Below are 19,275 nucleotides of genomic sequence, written 5' to 3'. Positions count from 1 at the left end.
AGTAACAGGTGTGGGTAATTTAAAAAAACATCTGAAACCAAATTAAAAGGATAAAAGTTGCTCAGTCTTTGCATTGTGTGTATGTGTGATTGCCAAACTGAGCTTGAAGAACAGAAAGAGGAGAAGAGAACTGTCTGAGGACTTGAGAAACTAAATTGTGGCAAAATGTCAACATCCTCAAGTCCATCTACAGAAATCTTGATGTTCCTTTGTCAACAGTGCGCAAAATAGTCAAGAAGTTTACAACCCATGGCATGTAGCTGATCTCCCTGGACGTGGATGGAAGAGAAAAACTAATGAAAGTTTGCAACGCAGGATAGTCCGGATGGTGGAATAGCAGCCCCAATCATTTTCCAAAGAAATTCAAGGTGCTCCGCAGGCTCGGGGTGCATCAGAGTCTGCTCCAACTATCCATCAACATTTGAATGAAATGAAACACTATGGCAGGAGACCCAGGAGGATCCTACAGCTGACACAGAGACAGAAAAAGAAGTAGATTGCAGTTTGCCAAAATGTACGTGAGTCAGCAAAACGTCTTGTGGACAGATGAGACCAAGATGCATCTTTTTGGTAAAGCACATTATTCTACTGTTTACTGAAAATGGAATGAGGCCTATGAAGAAAAGAACACTGAACCTCCACCACATTTGACTGTTGGTAGTAAGATGTTTTGGGGTTGCTGTGCTGCCTGCGTGCAAGGCATCATGAAATCTGAAGATGACTAAGGGTGCATTCACACTGAGTAAACGCTAGCTTATTCTGAACGTAAAACACGTTCAGAATAAGCGGCGTCTAAAGCAGCTCCATTCATTTCTATGGGAGCGGGGATACGAGCGCTCCCCATAGAAATGAATGGGCTGCTTCTTTCACTCCGTGCAGTCCCATTGAAGTGAATGGGGAGTGCCGGCGTATACGGCAAGCTCTGCTCATGCCGGAGCGTACACGCCGGCACTCCCCATTCACTTCAATGGGACTGCACGGAGTGAAAGAAGCAGACCATTCATTTCTATGGGGAGCGCTCGTATCCCCGCTCCCATAGAAATGAATGGAGCTGCTTTAGACGCCGCTTATTCTGAACGTGTTTTACGTTCAGAATAAGCTAGCGTTTACTCAGTGTGAATGCACCCTAAAGGATTTTTGGTCTCAATGTAGGTACCAGTGTCAGAAAGCTGGGTTTGCGTCCTAGGTCAGCAGGATAATGACCCAAAGCATAATTGAAAAAGCACCCAGACATGGATGAGATACCACAAAAGGGAAATATTTCACCTCACCATGTGTAGGTATTTGTCCATCAGGCTTGAGGTGCACGGAAACCTCTCAGGACCCACAAGAGCACAAAGTAGCAATCCAAAAATAGTAAAAAAAAAAAAAACACGTCACTACTCCTAAGCCATACGGAAATAAAATTTAAGTTAATGAAACATTAAAAGCAAAAAAAAAAAATGGTAAATTCCTGCGCGTTTCGGAATTATAGTGTTCCTTAGTCTTAGTGATGACTGTATGCATGAAACAATAAAGCAAACTTTGTATTGCACTTGTTTTTAGTTACTACTGCTTTAAGGTATGTTTTCTGTTTTATTTATGGAAGCAAATCCTTAATATAAATGAAGCACTCCTTAACAGTAGAAAAGCCTAAGGCAGCCCTATATGACAAATGTCTTAATTTTCCTGCTCACTTTAGGGATGCGTTATGTGCTACAAATGCATATATAGCTACCTGAGCAGCCTTGATATCTACAAAACAAAGCCATCTGTGAATATAATGTTTCAGCTGTTAGTTCTCTCATATACACTCCAGCACCCTGTGAGATGGGCATCTGTTTCACTTTTTTTCTGGCTGCCAGGGTATGGCGGTGCTTGCTCGGAGCAATATTATTAGACCCTGCTGCTGCTGCAGCGATAAATATTTCTGCAATGAAAAGTGCATTACTTTGTCACACATCTGTCAGCAGCTTTTAATTCTGCGAAATGGTCTCCCACTCCGAACTTAGCTTTTCAATAGTGTGAACTGCCACGGATAGGTTTTGTTTAATAAAAGTTTCATGGTTTTCATTTATTACTCTCCATCAAGGCACTACACCTGTTTATAGGCATATGCAGTAGGAATTTGTGTATTTTAAGCATATTTATTGTGGATCTGATTTTCGATTCAAAGCAATATAACATTGTATTCACAGAATACAAAGCAAAATATGTGAGTTGCAAGCAAAGAATTTTAGTTTGTAATGGTCAGACAGAAAAACACAGTATGTAGAGTACAGTATACAATATACAATTCTACAACTGATGCAACATTGCAATGGAATGGTAGTGGGCTTGGCAGATTTGGTTCAAATTTTGTGAAAAGTTTTGAAGTAGATATTTTCTGCCTGACCAATTCAGCATCAGATTCCTCTGTGTGAACCAGCACTTGGGAGACAGATTTGAGGCGGCAGAATTTGGAGCTGATTTGAGGATGGAAAACACCTCAAATTCGCCAGTATGAACGTAAACTTATGATTTGACTTAAGATTTATTCTCGGCTATAAAGTTACAGAAAACAAGTCCGTGTGCCATGATTCTTTTACTGTGAAAATTCTTCATATTTATGAGTAGAATCCTATAACATTTCCATGCATACACTTTTTATCCACAGCAAAACGTTTAGCAGCCTATCAGGAAGTGGAATCTGAAGAAGAGGATAATGTTCCAAAGTCAGGGACTCTCCCACGACGAGACAGCAGTGGCAGTCACCACAGTGTTAAAGTGATGCATAGAAGTCAAAGTACCAAGACACACCGACGTACAGGCAGCAGAGCTGAAGCTATGAAGGCTAGCATCCTCTCCAAGCACACAGCATTCAGTAGCCCCATGGTTAGTGCTTTTTCGTATCTTTGTTTTTTTATTTGTCGTGAGCCGTAAATATTATTTAACGGTGTTGGCCACTTTCAGACCAATAATGACAAACAAATGTACAATAAAAAGATATACAATTTTCCAATATACTTTCTGTATCAATTCCTCACGGTTTTCTAGATCTCTGCTCGCTGTCATTCATTCTGTTACTTGTAGAGGATAAAACTCTGACCATGGTCATGTGATCTATGGTCCATGGTCATGTGATGAGCACACAGGTGCTGCTCGTTATAGTCACAGCACAATAATCAGACATCTGCCTGGTAATCAGCTGTGCACCTATGTGCTCATCACATGACCATGGACCGTAAATCACATGACCATGGCACAGATCGGGTAAAGTAGCACTTTACAATCAGAAGGGCGTTTCTGACACTTAGCCAGGGACGCCCTTCTGCCCAGCAGCGCCTATCGCGCTGTGCTCGAAGACTGGGGAGGAACTCCCCCCTCCCGCTCCTGATAACACTCGTCTATGGACGAGCACTGTCAGCAGAGGGAGGGGGCGTTCCTCCCCACTCACACAGCACAGTGCGATAGGCGCTGCTGGGAAGAAGGGCGTCCCTGGCTAACTGTCAGAAACTCCCTTCTGACACTAAAGCACTACGGTACCGGGACCGATAGTGCTTTACACCAGGCACAGATTGGGAAAGACGACAGTGCGCTGAATTCAGCGCACTGTCAGCTTTCCAGCAGTATATAAAACTGCATGTGCCCGATCTGATGAAAGGTCCTCTTTAACCCCTTCCCGACATGCGCCGTAATAGTACGGCGCGTGTCGGGTCTGTAACTATGGCGACCGCCCGGGAGCCGGGCGGCTGTCATAGCCGCCGGGTGTCTACTGCTTCAAGCAGTAGACAACCGGCTCTAATGCCTCCGATCGGTCCCCGGACCGATCGGAGGCATTAACCCCTCCGGCACTGCTGTCAAAGGCGCCGGAGGCGCCATTTTCCCGGCGGCGCATGGGCGCCGCCATTTTGACAGGGATCGCCGGCTCCTGGAGCATGATCCAGGGCCGACCCCCCGTTGCCATGACAGCCGGGAGCCTTGTTAAAGGCTCCCAGCCGGTCTGCAAATTCTCTCTTTTGCAGGCTGGTGTATACAGCCTGCAAAAGAGATGATGCTTTTTTGCAATGCATTGCAATGCATTAGCATTGTAATGCATTACATTAGTGATCAGACCCCCTGGGGTTCAACACCCCTAGGGGGTCTAATAAATGCAAAAAAAAAAAAAAAAAAAAGTAAAAAAAAATATAAAAAAATATAAAAAGTATTAAAAGTTCAAATCACCCCCCTTTCCCTAGAACAGATATAAAAGTAGTTAAAAACTGTGAAACATATACATGTTAGGTATCCCCGCGTCCGAAATCGCCTGCTCTACAAATCTATACAAATATTTTTCCTGTTCGGTAAACGCCGTAGCAGGAAAAATAGTCAAAAGTGCCAAACCGCCGTTTTTTCACTGTTTTAATTCTGATAAAAATTTGAATAAAAAGTGATCAAAGCAATAACATTTCCCGAAAATGGTAGAACTAAAAAGTACACCCGGCCCCGCAAAAAAAGACGCCCTATGCATCCCCGTACACCTATGTATAAAAAAGTTATGGCCGTCAGAATATGGCGACTTTTAGAAAAAAAATTTTTTAACACCGTTTTGGAATTTTTTTTAGGGGTCAAAATGTAAATAAAACCATATAAATTTGGTATCCCTGGAACCGTACCGAAACACAGAATATAGGGGACATGTCATTTTGGCTGCACAGTGAACGCCGTAAAACCAAAGCCCGTAAGAAAGTCGCAGAAATGCATTTTTTTCTTCAAATCCACCCCACTCTGAATTTTTTTCCTGCTTCCCAGTACATTATATAGAATAATTAATGGTGGCATCATGAAGAAAAAATTGTCCCGCAAAAATTAAGACCTCATATGACTCTGGGAGCGGAGAAATAAAAAAGTTATGGGGTTTAGAAGGAGGGGAGTCAAAAACGAAAATCAAAAAATGCCATCGGCGGGAAGGGGTTAAAACAGTAAAAATATTAATTTTGTATATAATGTTGTTTTATATTTTGTATTTTTTGTTTCTGTTTAGGAAAAGGATATTACTCCGGACCCAAAGCTACTGGAGAAAGTCATTGATTGTACAAAAGCCCTGAAAATAGTAAGAAACCATGAAGATCTCTTGTCCCAGTTGACTCCAGAACTGAGTGATGTATTTGACTTTTTTGTTGCCTTGACTATTTGCAACACTGTTGTTGTAACGGCTCCAAATCAACCAAGGCAAAAGGTAAGTGCAGTCACGCTTCTCAAGAACTAACTCAGAAAAAGCTATGTGACTCAGCTGTGTCCTTAAACCTTCATGCTATTTGGATACACAATGCACTTTATACAATACATAGTGTTTAGCACTCATTGTAAGAGTGGGGACCTGATAAATTATTAGCTTTATATCTGATATTTTTCTTATAACTGACAGGAAGAGGTCAGGAAAAAAGGTACTTTTTTCTGTGTCGCCAGAAAGACTTTTTTTTTTTTTTTTTTTTTAGCAAGTATTTTTAATTCATTTTTGTTAAGGTTTTAAACATATTTCTCCATATTGACCTAGATTTAAAAAAAAAAAAAAATCAAAAAAAAAAAATCACTTCTGACACTCCACTAGGTTATATCTTATGTTGAGACTTCCTGCTTTCTGTCGATTTCTTTTGTAGTAGCTCTTTCACTTAGTGTCAGTTTACAGCCATCATGTGTATACAGTATATAGATGAGACTCAGGATCCACCAGCTACAATGGGTGATTTCACAGCTTATCTACTCCCCTCTGTACACAAAGACCTCTGCCCAGATCACAGAAAATGCCTAGAAAACTATCCAATACAAGTGAATAGGAAAGGAAACAGTAAGTCAGAGTGTTTTTAGGATTTTTTTTTTTTAATTTACGATTTATTTTTTTATATAGGTAATAATTTTAAATACATCACCAAAAATTCTTTAAAAATATGCTTAACATAAAAACAGTAGGTAATTTCCTGGTGACACATTGCCCTTTTCTTTTTCTTTTTTTTTTTTTTTTTTTTTTTTTTTTTAAACCAGCTAAGGTTAGGTTCACACCAGGGCTTGAACTCCGTTCAGGGTTTCTGTCCCTGAACCTGCTTAAAAATGCATTTTTACTATTTTGCTGATCTCTGCTCTACTTTTCCTTCCATGTCCCCATGACCACCTCTTCCCTTCTCTTTTTCACCACCGACTTGCCTCTTCTTCATACAGGTTGTTAGCTTAGTTATCGCATGACATTTGGATTGTGTCTTCATTTGTTTTTTATTCTTATTTTGAAATAATTATGTGGCTCTGCTGCGTCAGAACTCTTGGTCCCCTCCTCCCCTCCATGTCCCCCTCCTGTTTCCACATGCCGTTTCTTGTTTTCCCTCCCATCCGTCTCGCCGTGCCTTTCCTTTCCCTTATTCCCTCGTTACCATTGTCTTACTCTTCCTTTGAATGTACCTGCATAAAATTTTTTTTCCTCAATAAAATTCTTAATGTTAAAAAAATGCAGAGAAAAAACTGCTGCAAGAACACTTTGTATCTGCATTTTTCGCCCTTTTCGGGTGGATCCACCAGACTCCATCATAGGCTATGGGGTCTGCTGTTTTCCGCGGGTAACTGCTTTTTTTTAAGCTTATTAGGTTTCCATTTCCCGAATGGAAACCCGAACACAGGTGTGAACCTAGCATAACACACTGACCCATTATTTTGTTATGGCCCCACACACACACCCATGTCTTCTCATGCATGTGCCATTCAAGCTATTTTCTCATGGTTGAGTAGATCCACACATTCATGTGCATGTAGCCCTGGCATGTCCTGGTGGTTTGCGACATCTGTGACATGCTGTCATACCTACTTATCTTCCCCGTGCTTTATATCAGGAATGGACACTTGCATGGTATACAGAAGTTGTATCCTCTTCCCAGCTCTGAGAAGTTATTTATGTGAGCTTTGGTTAGACTGAACTTCCATTGAAATTTTTTTTGAAGGGGTTACTTAGTTTCCACCAATAAATGGTTTGTATACTGTAAAGTTACATAATTGCTTTTAAGTTACATTCTGTATCAGTCCCCACTGTTTTCTGGATCGTTGCTTGCTGTTATCCTTAACTTATAATGGATAAAACCTGCCTCTCAGACCTCTCCTTGCGTATCGCGTCTCTTGTGTGTGTGACTGACATCTCCCTTACAGTCCTCTCATTCACTGGATGTCACTAGGGAGATGTCATTCATGCTCAGGATGTGTGAACCACTAAAAAAAAAACCTGAAAAACAACTCTAAGCCCAGAGTCCAAGCAAATAATAAATAATTCCTTATATGATGCCTTGCTGCATCATCTCCTAATTTTCCTGCTCTTCTTTTTACTCTTATATCATAATTACAAAGCTTGAAAAATGAAATGGAAATGCTGTATATTCTTCCCTATGGCTTCAGCCATATTTTTACCTACTCTCTCTTCCCCTCTAATGCTAGCGCTTGTGAGCCATGAGGTTTAGGAGGGGAGGATTGGGTTTAGGCTGTACACATAGTGAGTGTGGCCATTTTGTTGGAAGAACCCCCCTTCCCCCCAAGTAACTTGCAGTATGGAATAGGTATTATTAACAGTAGTAGTAACACTAGTACCAGCAGTAGCATGCACACAATACAACTTATTACTGCTCCATGAGGTTAATTGCCCATCTTTCCCAAACTGCTGAATGGCTAATAATGGCTAAACACTTTATTTACCAATATAAATATACCTTGTGTTATAATCCTACCATAGCGTGACTGAATTCTGGGAAAGCTAGTGAACATACTAAATAATTCAGTACTAGGTACTGCTGAATACTAAATGTACCTGAATAAACACCCCTGCTTGCTCACAAATCATGCTAACACTCGCTTGATTTAGATTTCGAGGTTCTGGAGAGGCTGAGTAGCATACCTTGTGGATCTGTGATAAGGAATACTTAATAGTGAATTTTCAGGGTCCCAGGAAAGCTCGGTAGCATACCAAGTAATGCTATTTCACAAACTGCTGAGTACTAAATATACCTAATTAAACCCTCCTCCTTGCTCTATAATTGTTTCTTAACTTGACAGACTCAACTTTCAGTATCCCAAGGAATCTGAGCAACATACCAGACTGCTGCTGGAGCAAATTTTAAGATACAGCTACCTAGTTTAGCCTCTTATGAATCTGGGAAAGCTGGATGAATTGAACGAAGTAAATGAAAACTACACACATGTAATGCTCCCCTCTCCTTGGTTTAATTCATGCTCTGGATCCGCTCTATTACATTCAACGACACATTTTTACTTCATTAGACAAAATGAGCACAAAATGTTCTCTGCGATAAGCCCTAAGCCCCCCCTCCCCCCACACCCCCCCCAGACGTCCTGTGATGTCATACTGGTAATCTCTGCACATAGGTGGGATGCAATGTCTACATTGCTCTGAGCTGCAGCTTGAAAGTTAGGCTGGTCTTACACGACCATAGTTTTGCACCGCAAATGGTCCGCAATTGCGGGTTCAAAATTGCGGACCATTTACGGTCCCATAATTTTCTATGAGGCCTCTTACACGATCGTAGATTTTGTCAGTGGTGTGGCGTGCCGCAACTGTGGTCCGGACAGTATACCGCATGTCCGAAATGGCCGTGCTTTTACAGCACGGCAAGGAAGGTCCAGTAGAAGTCTATGGGCGCGTGCATTTTTGCGGATATACACTGAACATACATCAGTGTATATCCGCAATTGCGGATATCAACGTGTGTTTTGTGGTGTGTTTTGTTTTTTGCGGATCCGCATAATACTGATACACACGGAACGGTGTGGATGCACTTTCGGGTCATTCCATATCAAATGATCCAAATAGGAATATTTTTTTTACCTGACGTCTTTAGATTTTTTTTATTTTTTATGAAGTACAACTTACGTTAATTACAAATAAAAAGTTTTGAATTTTTTTCTTCATCAGTTAATTTTTTATAGACTTCTAAAGTTTTGAAAAAGTATGAATTTTTGCCTGGTATGGCTTTACATTTTTTAACATATCTTGGGCTAGAATTAAGATAAATGGGTGGGAGAGGCATCATTTTTCTCAGAGCGGTACCGGCTTTCATTTGATATGTCACAAGACAATGTTTCTTTATATTTTGTTTTGGAGAAATCAAATTCAAAATTTTGATGCGCAATTGTGGAAAAAACGTATGTTTTAAAATTGTGAAAAAATGCATTTGTGTTACTTGTGTTCTTGGTTATATTTGTACAGGTTTTCAACTTGGGACCAAATTGGGATCAATTTTTTATTTTTTTATTTTTTTTTTAAGCCTTGAATCATCTGATTTTATGTTTGTGTGGCTTCTTCCTTTTTTCTTTTCAAATTACAACTTGCTGAATTCAACATTTATATGCAACAATAAAAAAAACATAAACAAATACTGTAAGTGCCAGAACAAATACATCTTATCATCAGAACACACTTGTTCAGTATTTTCAACCTGAATGCATTGAACAAACCGAAAGAAAAAAGCTGCTCATATCCTCAAGTGTGATTTTCTAAATAGTCTCATCCTAATTATATGTTAACAAGAGTACAAGAACCAATATTTATAACACCAATTTCTACATGTAACAATTGTTTTTTATTATATCACTAAACATGTAATTAATTAAGAAAAATAGTCCAGTAGATAAATCCTCATTCTATAAAATATGAACTAATCAACAATTAATAGGACATTTTTAAACTACTGGCCTTTTATCATCAATTTGTCCTTTCTAGTGAGTGAAATGTAATCTTGTCCATAAGCGCTTACTAGCAATGGCCATTTCCTTTTGTGTCACAGAGTATGTACGGCCTGTCATGGTGTTAGGCTCCACCTGAGTTAATATCTGATTTTTGTTGACTTGTAAAATGTCTGGTTTTCTTGGATACACAAAGGATGGTGCTGGACCAGAAGGATGCAAAAAAGTCAATTTTATGTCTTCATTTTCACAATCTTTGGAGAGTACAGTAGCCAGCCACCAGCGCCGATCATATTCACAGGTCACATAACCAGTTATGTCATCCATTGCCAATCTTGTGCCGCCTTCTACCACTTCATGGACTTCACTGTCCACAGGCTGAACAGATCTGAATTCAAGATTTTCGGAATGACACTGTAATAGTTATATTTTAAAATATTATCCCATCGCGATCCCAACTTGAATTTTGGTAAAGATGTGGCTAAGGGCATAGCAGGCCCATGTGCATTTTTTTAAAAATTTTAAATAAAACATTTTTTTCGGAAATGCGTTTTAAATTTTTGCGTTTGCGTTCACATCGGTAAAATATTAACAAAGATACTCTTGTGACATATTTGGTGAAAGCCTGTATAGTTCTGAGTAGAATGGCATTTATTTTGTTTCTCTATCTTTTTTCTAGCCTAAGTTATGAGGAGAAATGTAAAGGCAGGTAACACAGAAATTCACACTTTTTCTGAACTTTGAAAATCAATTAAAAATCCAAAAAAATTTCTAGAATTTTTTTTTCTTCACATTTTGCATTCTCTGACACACTATTACCAAATAAAATCTCAAAAGAATTAAAAATATAGAGGGAAAAATCATTGGTTCACTTGACACGGAATGACCCTTTCCGGATGTCTGCGGAATTAATTTTTAAAGTGAAATTTGTGTTGCGGATCCGCAAATTGCGGACCGCAAAAACCACTACGGTCGTGTAAGACCAGCCTTAGTCCTACAGACATGGCCAGAGATGGACTATATCCTGCGGCTTTTTGTTACCATTCTTGGTTTTCAGGTTTAGTGTCCCTTTAACTTGTGATACACCTAACTGAACATGAGTAGGTAAGGGGGACATATTTGTAGTTCAAAATCTCTAGCTATGAGTGAGTACTAAAAAAACAAATGTCATACTATCTTTATAGGTGAGAGTTCGTTTTGAACTGAAATCTCCAGTTAAAACCATTGAAGACTTCATTCGGAGGTTTACACCCAGCAGACTTACATCTGGATCGAATAGCAGCAGTTCTTCAAGTCTTACAACTAGCAAATCTTTGCAAAAAGTTGGATCCAGTATTTTTTCCTCTCCTTCGACTGATGGAAATTTTGTCAAACTGGAAGGAAAACTCTCCTGCTCTCCTCAGATCAGCATGAGCGGTCTGACTTCTCAGCATGCCATTAAAGTAACAGAAGATGGAAATGAAGGCGAGTTGCGCTATGAGGCAGAGAGTCCTGATGAAGCTGCACTTGTCTTTGCTGCCAGGGCCTATAACTTTTATCTGGTTGGTAGATTGTCTGACCAAGTAACAGTGGAATTGCCCCATTTGGGAAGGTTAAACTTTGAACTCTTGCACACCCTGGGTTTTGATTCAACCAGGAAAAGGATGTCCATTGTGGTTAGACATCCCATTACAGATGAGATTGTGGTTTACACTAAAGGAGCAGACTCAGTCGTCCTGGATCTTATTGAACCCAGTTCTAAAGGTAAGATATGCAGACATAATTCATATATTATACTCCAGCTCTATATATTACGTTATATTACTATATATTATACTCCGTCACCTCAGCTGTTGCAAAACTACAGCTATAAGCCGCTGAGACCACTGGAGACTGTAGTAGTTTACTTTAAGGGGGTGTTTACAATTGTGCCGCTCTCCGCCTACCTATTCTGTTTAAATTGCAGGAAAAACTACACAGGGACAGCTTGCTGACGGTCAGTTTAAAACCCCATTCCTTTCCATCGGTAAAGATAAAAACAAAGAACAGCACCGAGCTGCATATGGTGAAGTACCGTATGAGTAGATGAGAGGTGAAGTGAAGAAAGCTTCTCACCTTTAGAAGGTTGTGTGTACAACCATTAGATATAGCCTAGAACCTCTTAAAGAAGGGGGGGTGCCGCCCCAGGTTATGAGACAGCAGGATCCTTGCCACCTTTGGTGTAGAATAATATCCAGCCAGACGCAAGCAAGCTTATACACTTGGGAAAGGGCGCTGTGCCCGAAACACGTAGTGTGTGCCTTTTACAGAAATAAAGTTTATCCATTTGACGATCAGTTGAGCGCGGTGATCCCCTTTAATCTTCGGTCCTTCCTGATATTCCTTTCCATCGGTTTTTAAATCAAACAGTCGGTGTCTGTATTTGTAGCTATGTGCTGTGAAAACGATTTTTTTTTTTTTTTTTTACACGGACACAAAGTCGACTTTGTGCCTGTGCAATAAAAAAAAAAAAAAGCCTGTTTCACAGCGGAGAGGCTGCATATGGACACCAGCGGTTTGCTTGAAAAACTTATTGAAATTAATGGGTTTTTAAACAAAGGCGAACCTAAGCAGTTTTTCCTGGGATTTAGGCGGAATTGCAGCGAACAAGTCAAGATGCAAGTGTGAACGCCACATTACACAGATACATATTTTTTAACACTTGTAGCAAGTTGCTATGTATTATAGATGGTGGCATTTTGTATTTAGCACCAAGTGCCATTAATGTATAGCAAAGGGCACATGCGCTGTTTGCGCACCATCCTCAGTGGATGCTAGCTGCAATGAACTGGGTCAGAGATAACTCATCCTGGCTGTTAAACCATTTAGTGCTGTAGTCAATAGCAGCCACAACATCAAGGTGGTTAGACAAAGGGAGGATGCTCCTTTTTTTTTTTTTTTTTTTTTTTTTTTTTTTCAGCCTGTCTGTGTCATTAATATTTTTTTTTACTACAACGGCTAGCTGTCTTACGCACATAGGTGTACAGTACATTATTTCTCCACGGAAAGAAATATCATTAGGAACTAGCATAGCAGTAACACTGGAATGGTGAAGAACTAAAGAATGAGTAATGTGATGTGGTTTGTTCTGTTTGTTGATTTATTTATTTTTAATCTGATTGTCTGCCTGTATTGAATGTTTTGCAATTATATATTCTATATAAACTTATAGGCTAAGGCCCCATGTTGAGAAAAGTCTTGTTTGTTTTTTTGTTGCAGACTTTGGCTGCAACAAAAGTCCAGAGCAAAGTACAGAGTGGTTTGTGAGGAATGGGAAGTATAAAGTAAACGCTTATACTTTTCCCTTCTGCTAAATCCACTTCTGGTTTTGGCTCAAAAAACTGCAGCAAAATCTGCAATATGGGTACTTAGGCTAAAGCCCCACGTTGCAAGCTACGGCTATAAAATGCGGTGGAAACATATTGGGGGGGGGGGGTGTTCCTGCTGCGTTTTTCACAGAAAGTCTACAGAGTTTTCCTCTGTGGACTTTATCTACTCTCCATCCCTTCCAATTGGAAACTGTACCCATCCCCCACTTTCAGTCCACTCAGGCAGATATAAAGTGGCGCTTTTTCTAAGAGAAAGCAGCCATGTTTTTCTATATCTGCACCAAGCCTTTAAGGTTCATCATGATGACAATCAATCAGAAATGAACCCAGTCCTTTTCAAGCTTCTGAGTATGTTAGTAGCTCATGAATTATAGAACAGACACTATAAACAGAAACATTCATACCAATGTCAAATATGTTATCGATGTACATGGATGGTTGTCATTGGTTTAAGTGCCTCATATATTGGTTACTGACATGTATATACCTTATACATAAGATAATTTATGAGCTCTTAAACATAAAGTGCAGGTTTCAAAGTAGTGCATTCCAGATGTCTCAAGGTTATCAAGGACAGAATGGCACTTCCCTTAGCCAATTGCAAGCAATGTTCAATACAGATCTTAATAATTGTATATTAGAAACACACTCTGCATACTATTCAATAATGAAAAATTATCATACATACAGAAGGGCAACTCAGGGGACATTTGCTTCCCAAATCTTGTATATATATATATATATATATATATATATATATATATATATATATATATATATATATATATATATATATATATATATATATATATATGGGCAATTTGATACTTTTGTAGAATATAGATAATTGAACAATCTTTAGAAAATGTTTTTCATTTAAAATGATATGGTGAGGTATAATAGATATAAATATGTAGCCATTAAAGCTGAATATGAGGCATTAGTGTGCAGGCATGTAATCCTTTATAATCAGGTGTTTGCTTTCGATGCTATCTAGGCATCGTAATGAACACACTCATATTTAAGAGAGACGCTACTAACCGCTCGTGTGTTTCAGGCCTCCGCTCACGTGGGATTGCTTTTTGAACCTGTTCCCAGTGCAGGGAGCCTTAGCAGATGGCATCAGATGGTATTCCAGGGCTAAAAATAAATGCAATAGTTTCATGAAAAAAATATATAAAAAAATGTTCATTGTAAGTAAATACTTGAGATTACTAATCAATATGATTTTTATGCTTTACAGGTAGAAAGCTTAGTTCAAGTAAATCAGCAAAAAACAAACAATTGTATAATAATTTTGTAATCACTTCCTCAGGCCTTACTTGGGACTAGAGGTTTGTATTTTTGACCAAATGTTCATATATAGGACCAATACCTGATCGTTTTGATTTTAAGGCCCTCTTAGGTTGCATTCACACAATGGCCAGTGCACACCTGAGAGTCATCCAATTTCACAATTTGGAGTCTCTGGCTAATAATCGGAAGCTACAGGCCCCTATGAAAGGAGACACTGGTTCTGCAGATTTTTTCCAAACTATTGTTATCATAAAGGCAATGAGTGTCACATCAATTGATCAGTTCTTTTACTTTATATTCTTATTTGTGATTAAAAAAAAAAAAAAAAAAATTCTAGTAAAAACATCTGTGTAACCATGATAGACTTGCATTAAAACCACCAAATATGAGCAGTACTTGTCTAGGTTAGAGTCAGACTACTAAGGTTGGACAGTGCTGCTAGGTTTAGTGAGTTTTTAGCCTCAATAAAGTACATGGCAAGATCATCTTTACATAAATCAATATGGTGTAACTCCTCCGCTATCTCTATACTAGGCTAAAAAAAAAGTCTAAGGCTTTATTCACACATCTGATTATCACGTCCGTTTGCTGTCAGCATTTTATTCTGACAGCACATAGATATATAAATTGTTTTGGAGGTGTTTTTATTAATTTAACCTCCGTGAAAAAAAAATAAAAAAAATTAAATAATACACACATTCGTGTGTAGTTTGTCTTTATTCATTGACCCATAGACTTTAATGGAAATCCGTGATCTTTTTTTTTTTTTTTTTTAAAAAGAGACTCTGGATTTAAAGGGATTCTACTATTAAAACTTTTTTTTGTGGATAAGACGTCGGAATAGCTTTTAGAAAGGCTATTCGTTTCTTACCTTTAGACATGGTCTCCGCCGTGCCGTTCCTTAGAAATACCGCTTTTTACCGGTATGCAAATGAGTTCTCCAGCAGGGATGGGGGCAGGCCCCAGCACTCAAACAGCAATGAGGGTGTCCCCACTGCTGCCAGAGAAGTGTCTACAAGCGCCGCCTCCTTCTTCATCCGCCGCGTCATCTTCAATGTCTTCTGGCACTGGCTCGTAACTTCTAGTAGAGCAGACTGCGCAGGCACACAGGTCATGGGAAAATAGCCGCTTGCACAGTATTGTTAGCGGCCAATTTCCTGTGGCATGTGCGCCTGTGCAGTCTGTTCTGCTAGGTTATGAGCCTGCGCCGGAAGAAGACATTGAACATGAAACGGCGGGCGAAGAAGGCGGCGGCTCTTGGAGACACTTCTCTGGCAGCAGTGGGGACGCCCTCATTGCTGTTTGAGAGCTGGGACCTGCCCCCATCGCTGCAAGAGAACCCATTTGCATACCGGTAAAAAACTGTATTTCTGAGGAACGGCGCAGCGGAGACCATTTCTGAAGGTAAGAAACGAATAGTCTTTCCAAAGGCTATTCCGACTTCTTATCCACAAAAAAAAAGTTTTAATGGTAGAATCCCTTTAAGTACATTTTATTTTTATTTGCCAAGGGAAATGGAAATGGCCAGTTGTCAATAATATAATGTCCATGAAGCACTGCCATAACCATAAACACCCCAGAGGAGGGCTTGCAGAGGGGTTTGTGATGAAGGTTATTTGGGGGCATTTTTTTTGTGGTTAATGGACAATAGCGCTGATGCAAGATACCGAACTATCAGCTGTGAGCAGGAGATCTCACCACCTACCAAAGGAACTGCCACATGTTATCATGATAGCTGCATATGTCCCCCACCTCTGCAAAAAAACATGTTTTTTTTGCCTGTTATATCTACATGCTGTGACCCCCCTCCTCGTGTTCTCCAACCACGGTCGGGCTGTATTATTAACATCACTTCGCACTGAGAACTAAATGATCCTGCAGTATGTCTGTGTTTCTTTCTTTTTAGTTGCTATGATTCCTAGGATTTCTCTATCTGCCATGAGCTTGTATGTGTTTCTCTCTTGTTATATACTACTGTACCATCTATGAAACTGTATCACTGAAATTTCCCCATTGTGGGACGATTAAAGGATTATCTTTTTATATAAGGGTTATCCAATAATGTTTGATATTTAGTGCAGATCATTTTGTCTTCATGGCAAAGCCCTAGTTTAACCCTTTAGTGACTTGTTTATTTTTCTGTAGACAGCTCTGTGGGAAAGTACCAAAGACGAATTCAAGCCAAAACTCAAAACTACTTGAACTGTTATGCGGTTGATGGATTACGTACTTTGTGTATAGCGAAACGAGTAAGTATGTCTGTCGTTTTGTTTAGTTTTTTCCTCAGCAGAAGCTATTGTTGATCATGTTTTAATAGATTAATTCTTTAGTTAAAAGGGAAGGTATTCTCCAAAGTTGTAAAGTTGTTTTTATTACAGATGTAGTAAATTTTGACGCTTGACGCTTATGAATGGTTTATCCAGGATTAGAATACATTTCTTAATTATTTTAGAAGGAGTTTCTCCTTCTCTTCTAAGAAAGGGACATTGTGTCTGTTGGTCACATGGCCATGTGGAGCCCATACCCATTCTAATGGCCATGTGACCATTATGTGATTTCCCTTGGTGAGAAGAGGAAGAAAACTTTCTGAAAGAAATACATGTTTTCATTTCACATAACGCAGGTGCCTTACGTCCATTTTAACCGTTTAGCGATCAAACACATTTTAGCCTTAAAGCTATAATGTTATATCCCTTTCTGCATTCCAGCGCTCATAACTTGTTACATTTTATTTCAATGTAACTTTGCGAGACCTTGTATTTTATGGGTACATAACACTTTTTGATCAGTTATTGTGTTTGTTTTTCAGAGGTGAGCTGATCAGAAAACAGCAATTCATAAAAATACGATCCTGGTATTATGACACACTGTGTCACAGCAGACACATTATAATGTCAAGAATCTATGTGTTCTAATGGGTTATCTCAATAGTTAGGAACATTAGCTGGGTGTGGAGAATCAACACAACAGCAGCTCGGTTTCCCTAACCACTAACAGCTGGAGGTTACCTAACAGCTCATGTAACTCTCCATAAAATAGTCTGCTCCATATATAAAGACTCAGGGATAAGCCAAACTGCCAGCACTACATATATCAATGTTGTGAATACATTGATCCCCTGTCTGCCTATTGCATAACGCAGACTTTTATATTTGAGAAGGAATCTATGATAATCTACACTAGAAGCTTGCTCGGTGTTTGTATATCCTTTTACATTTGCGAAGGGGATATTACATAACACTAATAAAGTGCTTCACTAAAGCATAGTAGAACACAATTCTCAGTTAGTCACACTAACGTGTTTCTGTGTCGGCAGATACTTTAAACCTCCAACATATCAGATGTATTTGTCAGACAGACAGGCCTATGGTAAGTATTTTCTAGTATAATCTCCAACCATGGACCCTTATTCACCATTGGCACTAGTACATGGCCGCACGGAGGAGCAGAGGTCCTGGTCTTACATAGTTAAGACCATACCTCATTCAGCCAGCATCCTCAATCAGAGGCACAATGCCAACCAGCTGATCCAGACAGGCCAGCAGCTGAATGGGTATAGACTCTTTGTGCATACACCATAGTGGACCAATAGGAAGGTCAGAAACCAGACCAGTCTAATCTAACATCTGCCCACCAGACAAGATGTAAAAAAACACCATCATACTGATCTCGCAGCCTGCAAGATGTACAGGAACAAGATAAGAGGTAAGTATACTCCAAAATTGAACCTATGGAAGACACATTAAATAATCTGCACGTATAACCTCCACCAGGAAGAGCAAGAGGACCACTATGTATAGCATCAAATACACATAACAAGTGGAGCAACAAAATTCATGAATGAAGCTAATTAGACAGAGTAGAATCTATCAGAAACCTGTTATAAAGGCACAAGCAATATAAGTGAGCGTTCACACACTTGGTGTCCGACAGCTAGTGTCCACTGCTAATGTCTATTCAATATCTTGTGCGGACATTAGCAGTGGACACTAGTTGTGTCCGTGACATTTTGTATTAATTTAAATGGACATCGGGTGCATTCTTTTACAGTCCGTAAAGTGGACAGCAAAAACCTACATATCGGGGTCTACTTTATGGAGAGTTACATGAGCTGTTAGGTAACCTCCAGCTGTTAGTGGTTAGGGAAACCGAGCTGTTGTTGTGTTGATTCTCCACACCCAGCTAATGTTCCTGGCTATTGAGATGACCTATTAGGACACATGGGCTCTTGAAATTACAATGGGCCTGCCATGACAGCAGTGTAACACAGTGCGTCATAATACCAGGATCGTATTTTTTACTGGATATTCTAGAATCATATTTGACACTGGTCAAATTAACCCGAAGGTGGTGCCTACCATCTTGGCACCATTTTCCGGTGGATATATTACACTTTCGATCCAAAGTGACTCTACAATTCTAGGGCTAAATGAATATATTAGTGACCAAAATTTCAATGTGTAAATTTCACCTCCATTTTGTCCTGTGAAACACTGAAAAGTGTTTTTGTTTTGTTTTTTTTCCACCTTCCCTTGCCTAATAATAATAATAATAACACTGAAAAGTTTAAGAAACTTCCTAAATGCTATTTTGAATTACTTCAGGAATACAGTTTTGAGGATGGGGTTTTTTTTAATAGATGCCTTTTAAAGCCCCTTCAGAACAGAACTGGACAATTGAAAAATGAGTTTTGAAAATGTTTTAGAAAATTTGGAAAATTGCTGTTTGACTTACGAGCCATATAATATCTGAAAAAAAAAATATGAAAGGGTGATCTATGGCCCGTTTCACAACTGCATTCGGGCCATTTTGTTCCCCTGTCTGCATGAAAAATTCCTACAAGCAGCACTTTTCTCAGCTTTTTTTGTGCAGAAGCCACACTGACCCCATTATAGTCTGAGGACCGCAGGTTTCCAAAGGTAACCACTTTTTTTTTTAATGCAGATTAGCTTTACGTTCAGGGGATCCC

The 19,275-nt window shown here is 39.3% G+C and overlaps 1 protein-coding gene across 1 annotated transcript in view; it reads left to right on the top strand.

Moving 5' to 3' along the window:
• ATP10A (ATPase phospholipid transporting 10A (putative)) overlaps positions 1-19,275 on the top strand; it is a 97,133-nt gene that overhangs the window by 54,819 nt on the left and 23,039 nt on the right. Inside the window, exons 8-11 of the mRNA XM_075265208.1 lie at positions 2,636-2,853; positions 4,982-5,176; positions 10,848-11,406; positions 16,452-16,555. Of these exons, the coding sequence (XP_075121309.1) occupies positions 2,636-2,853; positions 4,982-5,176; positions 10,848-11,406; positions 16,452-16,555 (1,076 nt within the window). The remainder of the gene's footprint in view (positions 1-2,635; positions 2,854-4,981; positions 5,177-10,847; positions 11,407-16,451; positions 16,556-19,275) is intronic.

This window comes from Leptodactylus fuscus, chromosome 2, assembly GCF_031893055.1.
Source record: "Leptodactylus fuscus isolate aLepFus1 chromosome 2, aLepFus1.hap2, whole genome shotgun sequence".
NCBI lineage: Eukaryota > Metazoa > Chordata > Amphibia > Anura > Leptodactylidae > Leptodactylus > Leptodactylus fuscus.
The sequence above is the reverse complement of the archived record's forward strand: the minus strand, read 5'-3'. Positions and strand labels throughout refer to the sequence as shown.